Source organism: Dasypus novemcinctus, chromosome 9 (genome assembly GCF_030445035.2).
Source record: "Dasypus novemcinctus isolate mDasNov1 chromosome 9, mDasNov1.1.hap2, whole genome shotgun sequence".
Taxonomy (NCBI): domain Eukaryota; kingdom Metazoa; phylum Chordata; class Mammalia; order Cingulata; family Dasypodidae; genus Dasypus; species Dasypus novemcinctus.
Window position 1 is genome coordinate 114,508,567 of NC_080681.1, and position 15,251 is coordinate 114,523,817.

The 15,251-nt window shown below is 53.8% G+C and overlaps 1 protein-coding gene across 3 annotated transcripts in view; it reads right to left on the reverse strand.

The window, feature by feature from the left end:
- Window positions 1–400: 400 nt before the first annotated feature.
- The window catches only part of VWA5B1 (von Willebrand factor A domain containing 5B1), a 72,566-nt gene continuing 57,715 nt past the window's right edge, over window positions 401–15,251 (reverse strand). For 2 of the 3 annotated variants that reach the window (XM_058304242.2, XM_058304243.2), the window contains 6 exons: window positions 13,312–13,449; window positions 10,938–11,069; window positions 8,788–8,862; window positions 8,088–8,157; window positions 7,479–7,596; window positions 401–5,922 (listed from right to left, as the gene is read on the reverse strand). In XM_058304242.2, the coding sequence (XP_058160225.1) occupies window positions 5,419–5,922; window positions 7,479–7,596; window positions 8,088–8,157; window positions 8,788–8,862; window positions 10,938–11,069; window positions 13,312–13,449 (1,037 nt within the window). In that variant the 3' untranslated portion in view covers window positions 401–5,418. Of the gene's footprint in view, window positions 5,923–7,478; window positions 7,597–8,087; window positions 8,225–8,787; window positions 8,863–10,937; window positions 11,070–13,311; window positions 13,450–15,251 lie in introns of those variants that run through there. The other variant, XM_058304244.2, reaches the window with a different exon arrangement.

A 15,251-nucleotide genomic window follows, 5' to 3' on the forward strand; every position in this document is an offset into this window, starting at 1 on the left:
CACCTCCTTAGTAGCAGTCCCTTTATTAGAGTCCTTTGTGTCCCTGTTCCACTTCTGTACTTCCCTAACTGTGCTTTCTGGGGTCACCCAAATAAACTATTTGTACTTGAACCCTTATCTCAGGCTCTGCTTCTGGGGGAACTAGGGTGACCAACGCTTCTCGATTTTCCTGGGACTGTCCTAGTTTTAAAACTAAAAGTCCCATATCTTGGAAAACACTCCCCCCCACCCCCTTGTCCCTGGCAGACCAGGATGGTTGGGTAGTCTAGGGGGAACCCAAAATAAGTCAGATGTGATCGTGCTAAGTGAGGCAAACAGATGACAGAGCCACTAGTTTGAAAGCCAGATGTTGACTTTGAGACCAAAAGAGCAGACACAAGTATAATTTTGTCACATTGTCAGGTTCAACAAACGGGTTTTATGAGCTAAAAGCCTATAAGAGAACAGTGGTACCATTTACAGATAAGCCATTCCTTTGAAAACATACACACAGCCCCAGGGTACGAGTTGCTAATTGTTGATGGACACTAGATGTCCGACATCGGGTCTTCCACAACATCTCCATCACTGGCTACCGGACAAGAAGGCAATGTGTATTCCAGGATAAGGAAGTGTCCCAGGCACTGTGGGACATCATGAGTGAGTGGGCGCAGGGACGGGGCAGCGCGGTGTAGGCACTTGAGGCTCTGAGGGGACAAGCACCGGCCATGCCACTTGAGCCAAAGCCACCGGGGCAAATAGAGAAACTACACCACGGGTGTCACCACGCCAACCACATCGAGACAAGGAGTTTTGCCTCAGGAAGCAGCTGGAGGCTCAAGATGCTGGCCCCGCGCCAAGGAGGTTTGCAGCATGAACAGGAGAAATCCCACCTTGTCAGGTAACTGGGGGAGGCAGTGCTGCTGAGAGGCTGAAGTCAACGGGCTGGGACCAGGTGCACACACAGGCTGGGGAGCTCCGGGGTAGGGGGTTACGGGCCAGGGCTGCCAGTCTTGCTGCCTCAGGACAGAGCTCTGCAGATCAGATTGTCCAGCTGCAAAACGCCACATACACCCCTGCCCTGGTTATTTTTACCCTGGCACTGTGGAGCGTGCTATGTTACAGCTAAGCAATGCACCCATGGGTTTTTGTTTTTTTTTTCCTACTAGCTTCTCTAGTCCCTGCTAGACTGATGAAGAAAATGGCCTCCCAAGTGCATGATAATGAGTGCATGCCCCATCCTTGGGGTAGCGATGCTTTCCCTTTCCCAGAGCACCAAGGATGCAGGAGCACTTGCAACTGGGGACTCCTTAGAGATGTCCTAATGACAAGTTGTGACAGGTGGCATTTGGACCCCCCTAACAGTGAGTGCTGGGGTCTCATGCAGGTTCCAGCCAGGTAGGTGTATGGGGCGGCCAATTATGGGGTGGGAGGCAGGTTGCAAATGATGTTGGGGTCAACTTTCCTCACTCCCTCCCATTGGAGATAATGCCAGGGGAGAGAGAAGGGGTACGGTGGCAAAGAGGAGGAAGCTTTTTCCTCAGATGAAGGCAAGGACCAACAGGGGACAAGTCAGGATTTAGATGAAACTTCCAGAAGCCGTTTCTGATAGTTGGGAGAAGGAACCCTTCCTTTCTGAAATATCTGAAGAACAGGTTAAATCCACCAGGAACTAGTCTTGGAACAGCTAATCCATTCAGCAGTGAAGCAAGTGCCAGCTTAGGATGCCATTCATTTTGCCCCCAGCTAGGGGATGGACTGGAGAAATACAAGTGCAGGCGGCATATCTACAAGTCCATCCTGAGTCTGCCTGAGCCCGTGGGCCCTGGTTTTCATGGGCGCTGGAGCTGGTGGTCTGTCATGGGAGCGCTCGCCACGTCCCGTGCTGCTGCCACTCCGGCTGAGCAATACCATGTTCTGTTGCAGTCAGCTTTACCCAAACCTAAAATGAGGCTCTGATGGCTCGGGGGTTGGCCCTCAGTGTGAATGGTGCCTAGAGAGTGGTAGGCCGAGGCCCCAGCCACAGGGGGCAGGACCACGAGGCTGGGTGGGGGTGGTCAGGCAAGTCCACCCTGAATGCAGGGGAGTAGGGAAATGGTTTATGGAGTAGATTCTCTGCGAATGCTTCTCTACCAGCTCCAAAAGACCAGGGACAGCACCTGGTAAGTTCACTCTGGAACCCCAGCACCAGGCACAGGGCCTGGCATACAGGAGGCACTCAATCATTGCTTTTTGAATATCAGTGCTGAAAGAGACATCAGGGAGATTTTCCAAGTCCAGCATTTCCCCAGCTGAGGAGCCTGGTTAGGGCTGTGAGTTTTATCATTGGATGTTAATATATTAATATATTTCTGGGTCTGGGACTTTCTGACCTAAGGACACTTGCTTTCCTAGAGTTTCCCTGACCTCCTTATCCACAGAACTGTGTCTTGTGAATCACCTATTCACATCTCACCTGAGGAACCTCATCATTCTACAAAAAATGAAATGGGGACCCAGAGAAAGTGAACCACTTGCCTAAAGTCACCCAGCACACTGTTGGCAGAACTGGGATCAACACTTAGCTTTCTCGACTTTCGGCTCAGAGTTCTTCCTGATAGTAGCAGCTCGGAGGCTGATCTTTGTTGGACAGTGTCATCAGGCATCTATCTGTACTCTCCTAATTCTTCAGCAAGTGTAGGGTGGAAAAGTCCCTTTGCATGACCTAGAAAGCAAGAGCTGGTAACGAGTTATTCCAGATGAATCCAGATCAAACCAGATTGCAGGGGCAATGCTTCCCCCTTGTGAGAGCCTTGGACCTCTTTGGCATCCGTGTCTGCGCTGATCACCTTCTTTCCTTTTCCTTAATGCTATCCCTTAGGTCTTTTCTGCTTGGCAATCCTGGTAGCAGGTTCCCGAGGCTATGTGGCGTCTCAATACCGGCAAAGATCTTTAAAAACACGTCTCTTGTCCAGACACCCCCTCCCCAAGCCCTTGGGTTATTTGAAATCAGTGAGGATTTGGTCCTCTGCACCTAGGGTGCTGGCCTGGGGCTCCAGGGCTGTGGAGAGCAGCGATTTGCTTGTGCATCCAACTCATTGCAGAGCTCCCCCCACAGCTGCAGGGGCAGGGGCTGAGGAGTTTGCCCTGGAGAAGGGGGGCATTTGCACCCCGCCCCCCCGGGTTTCTCAGTTACTTCTTCGACCATCCGGCAGCATCAGCCTGGCCGATCTTGTGAGCTCCACACCAGGCAGGGGCTGGGTGGCCTCGAGCTGCACTGAGGCCTGGAGACCCAGAATCAGGCCCACTGGGGGGGTGGGCAGCCCAGGCCGGCCTGGCCATGTAAGAGGAAAGAGGCCCAGAGAGTGTAAGAGGCTTCTTCAAGGTCACACAACTAGAGCAAGTCCATTTTCACTAAGGGGGGACCATCTGGGGCCAAGAATTGTGGCATTTCAGAGCAGGAGGAAGCCTCAGCTCTGGGGCATCCAAACCCGGGCCGAGGCCAAGGCTGAATGCAGGCACACCACCTCTCCGCCTGACCATGCTCCCCTCCACGGAGGGCCGAGAGGAGGATGTCCCCGGCTGCTCTTGCCCTGCAGGGGGTGCTGCTGAGCCGAGGAGGTGCTGTGGGGACGCAGAGGGCAAGGGGCATGTGGGGAGATGGCATGGCTCTCTTCACACCTGTCCCCGAGTCCTCAAGCAAGAGCCTAAAGGCCATATCCCAGCCCCACCAACACCCCAGACCGGCCTCCTGCCCTGCCTGGGGCCACGAGGGCCTCGGGCGACTGCCTGGTTGTCCTCCCAAGGGGGACGTCTGGAGTGAGTGAGGCAGCAGAAGGAGTTCAAGGCCTTCCGCCCCTTCCCTGGCTTCTGACAGTCCTAAAAGCACTCGCTGTGCAGCGAGAGCCCCTCCCGCAGGCTTTGCAGCGTTGCAGGGGCAGGGCCATGTCGTGGGGGCGGGCTAAGGTGGGGGGGATACTACGTCGTGCCCGGGCCTCTTCTCCCTTCCCACCGGGTGGACATTTTGCTGGGCCACCCCCGATTCCTTGTGAGGCGGGGGCACGGCCCGCGTGGTAGCCGGGATCCCTGGAGGCCCTCCGGGCCGCCCGACGGGGCCACCGCTGGGACTCTGTGCCAGGCCTTGGGGCCTAGAGGACCTTTTCAGGAACAGCCCAGAGGAGAGAGCCGAGACCTTGGCGAGAGGGGGTGTCGGGATTCAGCCCGGGGCCCCGAGCTGCTGGGGCTCCCCAGGGAGGTCCAGACCCACTACCAAGAAAGCCTGCAGGGCCGAGGTGACCCGGCAGGGATGGGCATCAGGCCGGGCACCAATATCACATGTGGGCATCACATGGCAGCCTGAGAGGGGGAGGCCCCCAGGGGCTCCCTGCTTTGAAGCGTCAGGATTCTTTCATGTCACCAAACCAATCACTCCTCTCAGCCAAAGCCGCACCCCCAAACACACTGCGGCCAAGAGCAAAGAAGTTCTCTGTGGCAAAGAAAGCCCTTCTATCCCACAATGTGGCGGAGCCAGAGAGGACCCCCCACTACCCCAGAATGCAGCTTACGGGGAGGTGCCTCTCTAGCCCCTCAGCAAAGTGGATGGAGTTTCTTCCCTTTACACAATTCCTGAAAGTGTGTAAATTATTAAAAACCGTATCTGGTTTCTTCACTGGCTTCTGGGATAATGTCTTTTCTCTTGAATATATTTTTTTCACAAACTGCAGCTTAAATCGAGCACTTTGGCCTGCAGGGGGTCTCCCCTTGTGCTGCCCACCTCCTCTTCTTAGCTAGGAAGTCACAAATAATCTGCAGCTGAAGGCTAAGTGTATAAGGGAGGTTCCGAGCGCCCCCGCCCTGCCCAAAAGCCCCTCCAGGGGACTCCTATAAAGTGTTGGGGAAGATGGGTCTGTAACTGGTTTATGAGATTTAGGGGTCCTGTGCTGGCACCATGAAGACGAGGGCCTGCCCCCATCCCACAGTGCCAGGGAGGGGTGGTCCTCTGGGCCTTTACTGGTAGTTGCTGGATTCCCAGCTCCACCTTTTTTTTTTTTTTTTGAGGGAGGCGTTGCTGCTTTTCTCCCATGCCCTCCGGGCGCACTCCAGTCGAAATTGCATTCTCCCCTCCCTGCTCCCCTAGAATGAGGAAACCCCGAAACATCAGAAACAAAATCCCCAATGTCTAGGCAGGAAGGAGCCTTTGAGCCACCTAGGGATATAGTCCAACTCCTTTGCCTCCCCCTCTTATTTGACAGATGGGGAAATTGAGGCCCAGGGGTGGGGGCTGGCCTAAAGTTGCCCAGCTGGGTGGTAGCAACCTTGGGATTGAACTCAGGCCTCCTGACTGCCAGTCCAGGGCTCTTTCTAGCAACCGATGTATTGACGACAGCTGCAGAAGCATCCCCCACCAGGCCCGAGTGCCCCCTTCTCCTCCTCTTCGCCCCAGCCCCCGCTCTCCCACCACTACACATAATTCGGGTTATAGCACAGCATGTTGAACTCGAGGTTCTCGTCCCAGTGCCGCAGGAGCACGAAGAGCTGGCGGGCGGCGGCCTTGAGCGTGCCCCGGGTGCGGTCCTCGGGCACCTCCTGCTGCTCCAGCCACGAGTTGGCCTTGGCGGCCACCAGCTCCCACTCGATGAAGTAGGAGGCCGAGCTGTGCTCCAGCCACGCCAGCGCCACCACCGTGGCCCACAGCTTCCCCGTGTGCTCCACTGCGGCCCACGGCTCCGGGCCCGCCTTACCCTCGGCCGGGGGCTCCGGGGAGAAGCCGTCACAGGAGTGCCGAGGCGAGGGGCTGCCGCGCAGCTGGGGGCCCGGGCTCTTGGACTCGGGCTGGCGGGTGGTGAGGGACACTCGGTGGCAAGTGAAGGGTGAGGTCCACTTCAGCTTCTCCATGGGGATGCGGATGGCCTCGCAGAAGGCGTGGTTCAGCAGGAAGGCCCCGGAGGCCAGCTGCAGAGACACCTGTGGCGGGGGAGCCCCTCAGTGGGCTTTCCAGCCTTGGAGCCCCAGGTCCCGCGGAACCTGGAGCCACGAAGCCCACCCTTCACCTCCCGCCTCCACACCCTGCCTGGGGGATCTGCTGATTGCTGATGCTGGTAAACGCCACCCGGGCCTTTGCATCCTTCATCCCACAGGCACTTTGAGGTCCACACTTGCCCAGCCCAGCGCAACATCTTCACTCCAAACCTGCCTCACTTCCTGCGTAGGCCCGGCTCGGCACTGTCCACTCTGTCCTCCTGACTCTGGGCAGCACACGTCCCTCTTCCCCCCTCCACACCTGTCAGTCTCCTCGTCCCAGCAGGTCTGCTGTCAAAATAGCTCTGGAATCTGCCATCTGCCTCCTCCTGCTATCCTGGCCTCTACTTTCCACCCCGGCCCAATCCAATCATAGAATGAATCTATGTCGTGGGGTGTAGATCCTATCAGTCATCGGTTTAAATCCATTTGCTAGGCTCCATTTGTCTCTGAGAATAAGTGGCTTTACAAAATTTATTTTCAAAGCCCTGCACGATCTGGCCCTGGTTCATCCACAGCACCTGCACCTTCAGACTCTGCTCTCCGGCTGCCGAGCTCGCTGGCTCTCCTCTCTAAGCCTTTGGTTGTAACTTCTCATCCTTCAGGCTTTGACTTAATGTCCTTCAGGAAGCCATGCTTGTCCCCCCTCCCCCCCAAGCCTGGCTGAGGTGTCCACCCCCTCCACCCCCAAACAGGACCTCTGCTATCACAGCTCCCAAGGATTCCTATGGCCTGGTTCCTTCTCAGCATCACCTGGATGCCTAGTCCCCAGGGGCAGGAACTGCATTTATGCAGTTCAAGGTTGTTTCCCCAGGGCTTAGCACAGTGCCTGATGCAATAAATACTTGTTGAGGGAATGACTGCTTTCATCCTCTGTTTTGTATTTAGAAATTCCAAATGACACTCTGCACCGCTGTGTGCAGGGACCGGCCTGCTCACTGAAGCTCGGAGGGTGCCCTCTGAGCACCCATGGGGTCCCCAGCCCTGCTGAGTTCCCTGCGGCAGGGTGAGGCACCCCTGCTCACCCCATCAGAGACACTCACGCCAGCCCTGGGCTTCTCGCCCCACCGCGGCATGCCAGGACATCTGCAGGGCCACGTGCTAAGCGTGATGCGCGCCCCTGGGGTGTTAATTTTATTCGTTTGTGAGTCATTTCAAGGCTTATTTTTATATATTGAAGAGCAGACACACATAGATGGCGGAGTAGAATGCAAAATTCCTGTGAATTTTTAAAGTGAAGACAGCAGGTTGCAGAGAATTTCCTGATGCTGGCTTCTGGCCACAGCCCTGGACCCTGGGGGATGGGGTGGGCCCCTGCATACTCCTCTGCCCTGCGGGCTACTTGGGAGGAGAGCTCTAGAAGCTCCACTACTCAGGGGATCTGAGCTCCCAGACCAAGCCTTGTGCCCTTTGTTGAGCGGTGGGGAGGGGAGGTGGGAGGCTCAGGTGGACCCCGCAGCTGAGTGGGGTGGGGGCTGAGGCCTGGAGTCTGGGGCACTCACCAGGGGTACGTAGTCGAAGCTCTGGCTCGCCGACGTTGACTCTGGAGCCTTGGTCAGTGGCTTGCTCAGGAAGCCCCTGGCGGCTCGTGTCAGCAGCCTGGACTTCTGGAGGGCCAGCCTGTGCGGCGGAGCCGGGGAAGAGTGGCCACGACGTCCCTGGCCTTCCCACCCCCATGCCCACCCAGGGGCCTCTGAAAGGCAGGGCCAGAGGGGATCCAACAGATGGCCTCTTCCAATCTCCTAATTTGACAGATAGGGAAACTGAGGCCCAGAGCAAAACTAGGAGTCAGGCTAGTCGTCTTTGCATGACTCTCTTTTGATATTGTCTTCTTGCCACGTCCATGGTCAGGGGAGTCCTACGCTGGCCCTCCCAGGGGTATTTGCATTGAAGCGAGGCCATAGAAGTGTGGGGGATGAAATATAGTGGGGCCTTCCGGCAGTGCCTTACCTAGGAGACTGACATCTCTGGGTCGGGGACCTTCTCAGCACCCTTCAAATTGTGCCCTATCATTTATTTTGTCTAAACATCAGGGTGGGTATTCCAAGCCAGACAGCCTCAGGAAGACGGGAGGTGGGAGGGGGCATACCTTCGCAGGAAACCCCACTTACCTGGACCCAAAGAGAGTCTTGGAGGTCTTCATGGAAGAGGAGGTATTGGTGGCCAGACTGTATAGGGAAACTGGAGAGCCACAGAATGTCAGAGCTGAGGCCTGACAGATGACCCTGGTCCACTGCTCACTGTCCAGCTGGGGAAACAGGGCCCAGAGAGGGGCAGGGGCTTGCCTGTACCCCTATGCCCCTAGGAGTAGGAGCCAACCCACTGGGCTGCAGGACTGTTTCTGATCCAGCTGGTAGGGGAGGAGTGAAATGGGGGGGCTCATGTGTAAGAAACTGGCCTCTAAGTGTCCTTGTCAAGTGGGCCCCTGGCATCTTCTGGAAGGTTACCTGTGAGGGCCGTGACAGCTCCTGTAAGCCTCCCTCATCCCCAAATGGGGACATCAAGTTTACCTCCCTGGCGAGTTGCAGTAAGATTCTGGGAGGTAGAATGGTCCCTCCGCTGGGAATGGGAAGGCCTGACTGCAGGCCTGGCTCTGTCACCGACTTGCTGTGTAGCCTTGGGCAAGTCACTTCACCTCTCTGAGTCTCAGTTTCCTCATCTTTAAATCAGGGGTAATTCCATTACCCATTCACAGGGAGGCTTGGAGGAATAAATGAAGTGCCAAAGACTCCGTTGGTGTGTTAAGTCCTCTCCTGACCCAAGGACCAATCACCATCGCCATCAGGTGGGTGGCACCGCCTGCCCACTCACCTTCAGGAGCAACATGCTTCTCGCGGCCAGAGGACACGGTCTCGTTGGCGAAAGCAGTGGGACTCTCCCCCACATCTAAGACAGAGGAAGCTGATGAGGCTGGGCCCGCCCCTCCCTTCTTGCCTCCTACCTTCCCAGGAGAGTGGTGGCCCGAATTCGGCTCCTGGGGGTAGAGGACACAGTCACGATTTCCATCCCTGTTTGGAGAGGTCTTCATCTCCCAAAGATACCACCACTGCCTGACCCTAAGAGTCAGACAAGCCTGACTCTTGAATCCCGGTGCCCCTGTTGACTAGCTGGGCAGCCTTGGGAAAGTTACTTCCTTTATACGTTTTGATGGCAAACGGGATAATAGTACTAGCTCACAGAGTTGTTTTGAGGATGAAGTGAGATACTACACAGAGAGTGTTTCATTCCTGGTGGTCACAGCCCTGAGCCACAGAGCCAGCAGGGAAGCAGGGGTGGGTCAGGGGCCTGGGAATTGGTGGAAGGGGAGTGGGGCTCATGCCAACCCATGCCAGACAAGGGCGCTGGCTTGTCAGAAGGCTCTGAGCTTCAGTTTCCCCATCTGTAAAATGGGAACAGTAATCCAATTTACTTTGTTTGAAATGCTTAGTCAAGGTGATTATTACTATGATGAGTATTCCATGGGCCAGAGAGTGTTGGGACAATCCACTCTAAGGGAATAACCCAAATTATGGAGATGCTTCATGCACAAACATGTTCATCAAAGCCTCTGTCTCCCCATGAGACCCTTAGCCCTGTGAGCCTCAAGGTGAGCTCTGTTTGTCTCTGGGTGCTCAGGGACAGCATGAGAGTGAACTAAAGACTGAATAATTGAATGACAGAAGCAACCAGGAGGCAAAAATCATGGCGATAATTCTTGTGGGCTCTGGACCCAGGAGCTGCTTGGGTTCAAATCTTGACTCCACTACCCACTAGCTGTGTGACCTTGGGGAAATCACTTAACCTCTCTGAGTCTGTTTCCTCATCTTCTAATGTGGAAAAAAAAATTCCTTTAGGTGGTTTGAGGTGACATTGATAATTAGAATAGTGCCTAGTACAAAGAAACCTCTCAGGAAGTGTTAGCCATTGTCATCCTGAAGGAGCAAGACGTTCAAAGTAGGCTGAAATTTTAGAAGTTAGAGACATGTGCATCAGAGGATAACTGAAAGGGAGGGATTTTAATTTTGATGGAAGCCAGGGGTTACACCAAGAGCCGAGGAGGAACTGGAAATGGCCTGTGGACAGGAAGCTCAGCTTGGCTCAGGGGTAGAGCAGTTCCCCCCAGGTTTGGAGGGACCAGGAAGCTGGCAGAACGAGTAAATTCTGAAGAATTCTGGGTTTCCAGCCCCTCACACAGGGTTCCTTTTAAATCCATCGAAAGCTGTCAGAACTTTCTAGTGCCTCGGGTGAAACTTTTTTATGATCTCAGTGGTCGAGCTGGTGGCCAGGTGGGACCTCTTCCTAAGCATACCCAGAAAGCAGGAGCCCCTCGGTGCACATGTGAGGGCACCAGGAAAGGGGTTAGGATCAGTGCAGCAGTAAAGCTGTCTTTCAAGAGACAGAAAGACACACATACACTCAGGGCACAAAGGGTTAAATGAATGAGAGCAAGGCCAGGGGCTTGAGGCAGCTGAAAGATCAAATCAGGGCTCAAGGATTGTCCTGGACCCAAGTTGCCGCGCAATGAAATCAGGTGACGGCTGAAAGCAAGCTGTTGGGAATCCTGAAAGAGGCAGATGGTGGAACCTGAACAGATGGAACCGCCTCTCTGCCCTTCGTTGTTTTCCATGTTTATCAGGTTCCCTGGCATTTGGTGCCTGGGAGGACTCAGAGGTTGGTGTAAGGAACAGCCATGGGGGATGGCGGACCTTGAAAGGGGAGATGTGCGGGGTTGGTGTGGGCAGGTGGGTGGGGAGGCGGTGCTGCTCTCTGGCTCCCCGGAGCTCTCGGATTAAGGGTAACATGCTGGGGCCTTGCTGAGTGCCTGGGCCCAGGTCAGGCCTCAGAGAGCCTGGTACGTCTGGCCGGGCCCTGGCCCTGCCCAAGGGCCCAGAGAGCAAACTCAGAGGCCACCTGGAGCCTCGGACAGGAGGGCCCCAGACTTCATGGCCGCAGCATCTGCACATGACGGAGGCGGTTCTTACTTAGGTTCTGATATTTGCCATCCCCTGCTGCCGAGTCTTCACCAAGCATGGTCTGGGATCGTCCGAGGCTGGCAGAGGTGGTCCTCAGCTGTCGGGCCAGGGCCGGATAGCTGCTCATCCGTGACGTAGCACCTTCATGGAGTACAAAGAGAAGAGGTCAGAATGGTACGAACGTGCTGGTCCTTTGTCCAGGCCCAAGAATCATAGGGGTGATTCTGGCTCCAATCTGTTAATTAGCCACAGGCAGGAAGGCAGGAAGGCAAGACCATGAGCTCTGGAGTCAGAAGCCCTGATTTGCCCCGAGTCCCATCTCTTGCTAGCTGGATCTGGTGCTTAACCACTCCAGGCCTCAGTTTCCTTATCTGGATAACGGGGGTAATAATAGCTATCTTGCTGGGTAGATATTACAGCAGCAGTGCTGTCCAGCTAAAAGGCTGGTTTTCTCAGGAACACCCCATTCTTCTTCTCTCCCAGTTTGCTGTCTCAGAGACCCAGTTTCCCCTCCCACATGACCAGTGGAGGTCAGGAGGAAGAGAGATGGAGCTATGGTACCCTAAGGTGTGTTCTGGGGAATCCCACTCTCTGAGAACATTGGTTCTGTAAACTGCTCTTTAAAAACAGATTCTGTTGGGAAATAAGTTTTGGAAAAGCTACATTCTCAGAGCCTCTTAATATACATCGATGTACTAAAGGCTCTGAGAAGTCCTGTAGTAAAGAAAGCTTTTACATTTTATTTAATGCAGTGTTTCCTAATCTGGTGCTTCCTATTTTGGTGCTGAATGGCTATTAAAAGGACACAGAACTAGGGTGCAAGTTTCCTGGAACACACTTTGGAAAGTGCTGTTTCAGATCCTGGGGAGCTCTGGGACCTCGGTTAAAATATGGGTCAGATCCTGAACCTCCCAGGCTGTGGCTACAGATGCTAGCAGTGACAGCCAGAAAGGAGAAGGGAGAGATACTGTGGCAAAGCCGATTATTAAAATGCTCTATGGGGCAGCAGCCCATGCAGTGAGTTTCTGGCTAAAGCCTGAAAGGGGAACAGCTGAGGGGGGTGGGCTGATGATTATTTTGGTACCATAGATAAGGAAAGGGGAGCAGGTGGAATGAAGAAGGGGCCCTTTTTGTTTCCAAACACAATTATTTCAGGAGGTCTGCTAAAAAAGGAAGACACAAAGGACAGGAGATGTAAGTCAGAAAAGTAAAAGCATGACTAATTCATAAACATATGGAATGTGTTGTAGCTTCCAGATGAGAAAATTAAAGAAATATCCCTGGAGATTCTTTTCTCACCTATTAGGCCGGTAGAGTTTAGAAAGATACACCATATGGACTGTTGGCAGGAGTGGGCGGTGGAACAACCTTTGGCGCAGGGGTCAGTTTGCTAACATACATCACAATTTTAAATGGCCATACCCTGGACAGTGCAAGCCTGCTTCTAAGAGTGATTTAGCCTGAGGAGTTGGTCAGAAAGGCACCAAAGATGTTCCTTGCAGCATCATTTAAAATAATCACAAGGAATAGATAAAAGGTCTAATAATGGGGACTGGCTAAATAAACTGTGACAAATCTTAAGGGGCAGTTGAGAGCAGTGGGTAGAGCCAGGCCACTGATTTAAAGTTTGGCTCTGCCCTTCCCAGGCTGGGTGTTCTTGGGCAGTAACTTAACTCCTCTCTGTTTCTTTTCCCTCATTGGAAAAATGGGGTGAACATCTGCTTTGCAAAGCTGCTTTGAGGATTAAATGATTTAATGTATGCAAAGTGCTTTGGAACAGTACCTAACTGGTCATTATTGTGATATGGTTATCTCTCTGTAGTGGAATACAGTGAAGCCATTCAAATGATGATATAGCTTCATCTTCAAGGAAAGGTAGTTTCCACACCTGTATTTTGTAAAATACAGCACATATTGGTATGATCCTATCTATGTAAATGATGTAATCATGTCTTTTGAGTTCTCTATATGTAGACATCCCATAGAGAGAAGTCTGGAAGGGCTGTCAGTCCTACAGCTAGGGACAAAGGTGTTAATCATTTCTGGATGACTGCCAGTCCCAGGCATTTTTATTTATTTTATATTTTTCTGTAGTTAGGAATTTTCTACAATGTGCACATAGCATTGGCCCAATTGGAAAAATGCAATAAAATCATTTTCATTTGGTGGGTAAAAAGGAGTGGGAGGGTTTCACACCATTCTGCAGGCTGTGTGTGGGGGGGTGCCATGTGCCCCCCTCGCGCCAGGGCAGCCGGCCATGCCTGCTCGGGCCTTTCTGCTTCCAGGCCCTTCCTCGCAGCTCTCTCTGCAGGTCTGAGCTACTTCTATCGCAGCAGCCCCTCCTCCAGCCCTCAGGAGTGCCCTGGCCACCCACCCACCGTACCGGAGTTGGGGTACTCCACCATGGTGGGCAGGTACCGGCTCTGGCTCACGTCCACGGGCACAAAGGCTGTGTACTTGCTGATGACGTTGCAGGCCTTGCTGGTGTGCACGGCGTTCACCTGGTAGCGGCGGGTGGACCCTGCCGGAGGGAGGGGTTGGGGTCACTCAAAGGGTCCCCCTGAGGCAGAGGCAATGGGAGTGGAAACCAGCGCTAGACCACCCTTGGGGGTAAATTAGCCCCTCGAATCAAGGGGTTAAAAAAAGACTACATTACGAACCTGTTATCATTTCTCTAAATAAAGGGCATTTTAACATAAAAAAAAGGTAGACACCGTGGTGGTTTAGAGCTGTATGTTCCCCAGAAAAACATGTTCTTGAACCTGACCCACTCCTCTGGACCTTCTGATGCGGCTCTTTCAGTAAAGGAGTGTCCCACCTCCAACAGAGTGGGTTGTAACCCTATTACTGGAGCCCTTTATGAGCGGAATGAGACTCACACAGAGAGAGAAAGTCAGAGGGGGCTGCAGGAAGCCGAACCGCAGGGGAACCCGGAAGAGAAGGGAGAGCACAGGAGACAACGCCACGTGCCAGGCTAAGGCAGCCTTAGGCTGGATGATGCCTGGATCTGGACTTTTTCCTCACCTCGAAAGAGTGAGCGAAAACATTCTCATTGATTAACCCCGCCCATTTCATGGTATTTGCTTGAGCAGCCAAAGGAAAATATAATTTATGTCAGACTAAAAGACAGCTACTTCCCTTACTTCCCTTCAGTGTTATTAACAAAACAACTCTGACTGTTGTATTTTATTTTTTCATTTTGCAGCTGTCTAACAGGAAGCTGGCAGCAGGACTCCATAGGTCCCCTGAATGATGGGTGGGGACCACTGATCTGGTCCAGGTTAACTGCTGGGAAGATGGAAAATCAGGGACGGAGAGAGGCATGCAGAGGGTCAGGGAGCAGGTTAGTTATGGGCCTGAGACCACGCCTCAAGGCTGTCTGACCCCAAAGCCCAAGCTCTTTCCATTAAACAGATGAGCAGTGTCCTGGGCTTCCCGCCTCCCGGAGGGCAGGGTGAGGAGCCAAAGAGGTGAAGAAGGAACAAGTGCTTTATAAACTAAAGGTGAGGTGCTCATGGAAAGCAAAAAAATGCAAATAATATAAACTACAGTATAGATAATATATTACTTCTATAAATCAAATATAAACCTTTAGCAAGCAAACAATAATGTAAAAGAGTATATTTATTTAGAGCTGTATCTATAGCTGTCTGTTTTCCAACTGTATGCCCTCCCACAAGCACCAGCAAGCCACTTTCCCAAGCATGTCTGCCTCAATTCCTGGACTAAGCTCTTCCCCTATCCCTGTTAAGACAATTTCTTGAATCCCTGTATTTCTTCTTAATAGCACTTGGGACAAATGCACTCAATTAATGATTTGTGTAATTATTTGATTAATGTCTGCGTCCCTGCTAGTGTGTGCCAAGCGCTCAGGGGTAGGGGGCGGGAGTTGTGCTGCTCCCTGCGGCATTCACCTCGCCCAGCACAGAGCCTGTCTCCCCACCTCCACCCCTGGGCAATAAATACAGGAGCAAGCGGGTGGGCGAGTGGACCCACACGCTGAGGGGGGTTCGGTGCGGGGAGGAGCGTCTCAGAGGAGCCGGCACGTGGACTCGGGTTGTCTCGATTGCTGTCTCAGAGCCTAGAGCCGGAGCATGCTCTCCCCCGCGTCCCTACAGGAGGCGCTGCAGGGGAGGAGCCCTGGGACGGGAGGGCAAGGAGACCCGCGGGAGGGGGAGGAGGGAGAGGAGAGGGCGGGTCCTGGGGTGGGGGAGGGGAGGAGAGGGCGGGTCCTGGGGTGGGGGAGGGGAGGAGAGGGTGGGTCCTGGGGTGGGGGAGGGGAGGAGAGGGCGGGTCCTGGGGTGGGGGAGGGGAGGAGCCGCG